General features: G+C 24.2%; 1 protein-coding gene across 1 annotated transcript; it reads right to left on the reverse strand.

Moving 5' to 3' along the window:
- Window positions 1–2,715: 2,715 nt before the first annotated feature.
- Window positions 2,716–3,306, reverse strand: LOC127289542 (uncharacterized). Its single transcript, XM_051317528.1, has 2 exons — window positions 3,075–3,306; window positions 2,716–2,942 (listed from the first exon to the last, which is right to left on the reverse strand). The coding sequence occupies exons 1-2, from the start codon at window positions 3,304–3,306 to the stop codon at window positions 2,716–2,718; spliced, it is 459 nt and encodes a 152-aa protein (XP_051173485.1).
- Window positions 3,307–4,334: the final 1,028 nt, after the last annotated feature.

Consider the following 4,334-nt stretch of genomic DNA (forward strand, 5'->3'; position numbering starts at 1 on the left):
TTTTTCCGTTAATCGTTTCTGAGAAGCCAATTGTTTTCTCAATAATGCAAGTTCTCTTCGAAAGCGCTGTTCTCGCAATCGAGAATTTGAAACTTGACAAATTTTTATGCTTTGGTCATTTTTTCGATTCTTATTCGTTATTCGATTTTGCATTCGACGATTTCTGCTTCTGAGTTTTTCCTTTTCTTTATATTCATTATACAAATCAGGACAAGTTTTTAAATTTTCCCGCCATTGTTTAACTGCATTGTAATTCTTAGATCTTTTATTTAAACCGTTTTTGAATTGATTTGTCGTTATTGCGCTATATGAAGAATCCGCTACAATTAATGGTGATGGTTCGTTTTGATTTTTATCTGACAAAAGTATTCTGTAATAATATAAATTATATGTAAATACGCATGCAAAGATTTAATTTATTAAATTAAATAAGTAAATGAATTAAATTAAATAGTTAATTAATTTAATTACTTGTTAAAATATGAATTATTTTCAACCGAAGCATGGGCTGGGATATCATTAACATTATTTTTCGTTTCGTTTACTTTTGAATGACTGAAAATGTAAATTGTTAATTTTACAAATTAATTTCAATTAAACTAAACTAATTTAACAATTTAAAATTGTAATATTTTTATTTGACAAAATTATTTTATATTAATATAAATTATTTGTAAATATGCATTCAAAGATATCACCATAAAAATATATTTAATATTTATGTAATAATTAATTTAATTACTTGTCAAAATCTATATTATTTTCAACCGAAACATGGACTGGGATATCACTGACATTACTTGATTTCGAGTTACAATTTATGTTTTCACTTTTCGTTTCATTTCCTTTTGAATTACTGAAAAGTTAAATTGTGTATTTTAAAATAGATTTTTATTATAGTGAATTGTTTTAAAAATGTAAAATTGTAATGTTTAAAATTTACCATACGATTTTCATAGACTTTTTTCTATTTAAATTTAATATTCGTAAACATTCCAATTTCTTTTCTCTTTTTTCCTTTTCTATTTTTCTTTTCTCTCGCATCTTATCTTTTTTTAGAATTAATTTTTTTGTATCCATTTTTATGTCTCGAAATAAACATTAAAACTTAACCTTCAGGTTTTAATAATTAATGACAGTTTCTATAAAAAAAATTATAATCGGCAACTTCGTACATAACAATTTCTTTCTAAAAAATTTCGGTCGATTACGGTCGACCGTAATTGATGAATATTTTTACATTATCTTTGCAATAAAGTATTTTTTCTCGAAGCACATTCACGGGATGTTAAATGGCACATGTGAAAATATATACAAGTACTTTTCAAATACTTTTATATGATTTTCATGAAGTATCACTCGTATTACGGTTGTTTTCAAATTTTGTCCACGCGTGTTTTCGTTTATTTAACTTATAATAGTTTTTTGAAGACATGAAGCACATCAATTTATTATGTCTCAAAATAATTATAGTAACTTGATCTTTGATTTCCCATAAGTTATTTTAACGTGCCGCTTGTCTTATAATAGAAAAATCATAAATACGATGATTACGGTCGAAAAGGTTAAAAGTGAGGGACAACTTTTAAAAGCTTATAAATTTTTTCACAATTAATAAAATATTAATTTCCCTGCGAAAATGTGTTCACCGATTAATTAACATTGAAAAAACATATTTCAGAATTAGTAATTTTTATTAAATCTAAAACTATATCGTTTAAAGCATCAGAAAGTATGGTTAAGGACAAGTAGACATTGTTAAAAATCGCGTATTAAAATTGAAATAATTATTTATGTATTTAATAAATTAAAGTGGAATCTTTTGGAAATGATTGATTGTATCAAGCATTAATATTTCCAACAAAAACCAACGAAAAATTTATTAAAATTACCAAAATATATGCGAGGGACATTAAAGTTAAAAGTTCTAGAGATATGCCCATATATAATAATATAAATATTTAATATATAAATATTTATATAAATATTTATATATATATATATATAAATAGTTAAATATTTATATATATTACTTACAACCATCTAAGTCTTCTGGTGAATCTTCATATTTGGATCCACCTCGACTCCGTTTAGGTTCTGATTCTTCGGAATTCATGTCAGAAGGCCTCTTTTTGTTTATTGTACCTATTAATGTACAGTATTATAAAAAAGAAAATTGAAAATATCTTACTCAGAAGTTTTTAATATTTTTTACCTTTAACAGTACTATTTGCTTCAGAAGTGTTCAAATTTTTTTGCAAATGGCTTTCAGATTCAACTTGTAGATCTTCTTTAAAATTTTCAGCAATTGTATTAGAATTATTTGCTGCTTCCACTTCTTCTGATTCTATTGTATTTTCGATAAATTGATTTGAATTTCTTGCTGCTTCCACTTGTCCTTCTTCTGTCACACTCTTGATAGAAGCATTAACATTATTGGAATCACCTGTAGATAAAAATTTTTGTTTAACAGTTACATCTAATTTCATCACTTTACTTTCAGGGCAACGAGAAAATGATTGTTATTACGTAACTAAAAAAATAATTTAAAAAACCAAAAAAAAGATATATTTTTTATCAATAAAATATAAAAGTAAAAATGATATTAATTAAATTTATGAATATAAAAAATATTTGAAATATGAATTTTTTATAAAACTAAATTTTTTGAAAAATTATAAAATATTTTAAATTATCTTACGTTTTTTCTCCAAATTATTTGTTTTTTTTCATTGCAAGTGAAACTGATGACTGAAACGTTATTTTTGGTTTAAACGAAGAAATATTTATCTTTTCTTGAGAAGTCAATTTTTCAGTCTTAACAATTTTTGCTCGTAATTGTCGAGATTTTTTTAGTTTTTCTGCATTTAAGGCATCATCTGTATCAATTTCCGATAGATCCAACAATAAATCTAACTTTTTTAATGCTCCTTCGTACGAATCTAAATTGACAATGTAAAAAATAAAATAAGATTTAAATATTGTACACTTATAAAAAGAATTTACCTTAGTACCTAATAGAAACTAAAGTTTTAGATTCTAGAAATGTTAATTTAGAACTATTTTCAACTTACGAGCATAGCGCAAATGCTTCACTACAGGGTATTGTTTTCCCCATTTAGAATCAGGAATCATATGAGACATGATTGATTTATCGATTATTTTTTTATCGTCACAATGTGGATAAAAGCTCGAAGTGCATTCTCCTTTATTATTGAAGGTCAACCAAGATGTCGAAACTACGCTTAAACCATCCTCAAATTCTACAACTGAAAATGGAGCAGAAGGTGATGGAAGGTACTCCATTATACCTGAAAGATAGTTATAAAAATTTTACGCTTATTAGCACCTTTGTATAATTAAAAATAATTATTTTCAAATTTTTTTTAAAATTGATATAGTTACCTTTAGAAGAAAATGACAAAAAAATAAATTATCCTTGACGTTTAACTTTACACATCAAATGTCACTTGAAGTTCTATCTAGATTGAACATTATTTTGTTTCTCTATTTTTTATTACTTCTTGAAAAAAAACACAAAAAGACACCTTCAAATGTTTTTCAATGAATCAAAAATAATTTGCAAATAGTTTCTTTGAAAAAAATGATTTTATAAATATGTTATATAAGCCAATTTAATATAGAGACAATTTCCTAAAAGTTATTTACATTTCACTATAAACACACTACTATTATAATGCCAACTTTCAGCAATAAGGTTCATTCATTTTTTTCATCAGAATTTGAAAATTAGTTAATTGATGATGGCAGCAGCATACACGGCGGAGATTTTGTTATAAATCTTTTTGGAGAACTCTTCATCAATAATTCTAGAATCTTTATGTGATCACAGTTCAGAAACAAACTTTCAGGTTTAAAATATAATAACTTTTAATAATAGAAATAAAAAAAATTAAAATTATTAAAATTAAAATAATTAAATTAAAATAAATAAATAAAATAATAATAAAAATATTTATAATAATTTTATTTTCTAAAAATTTCCAAAACCATTAATTAAATAATTTACGATTATTCTGTTTAAAAGAAATGAATTTATAAACGTCACTTTCATGGCAATTAAATATAAATTGATTCATAAAAGTTGTTTACAAATAATATTGATTGACCAAATATTTGAGTGCAAAAATTTTTTTCTAATTGTGTTATAAAAATATCATAGAAATGTTGACTTCTAGCCATAAGGTTAATTTCATCCTTTTTATCAAAATTAAAAATTCTTTCTTCATGAGGGCAGCAGCTTACACGGTGGAGATTTTTTAAACGCACTCGTTGTAGTAATTTTTGTACTTCCTTCGTAATTATGTAAATAT

Source organism: Leptopilina boulardi, unplaced genomic scaffold (assembly GCF_019393585.1).
Source record: "Leptopilina boulardi isolate dan_hultmark-lab unplaced genomic scaffold, ZJU_Lbou_2.1 LbouV2_44, whole genome shotgun sequence".
In the NCBI taxonomy this organism is placed as follows: Eukaryota; Metazoa; Arthropoda; class Insecta; order Hymenoptera; family Figitidae; genus Leptopilina; species Leptopilina boulardi.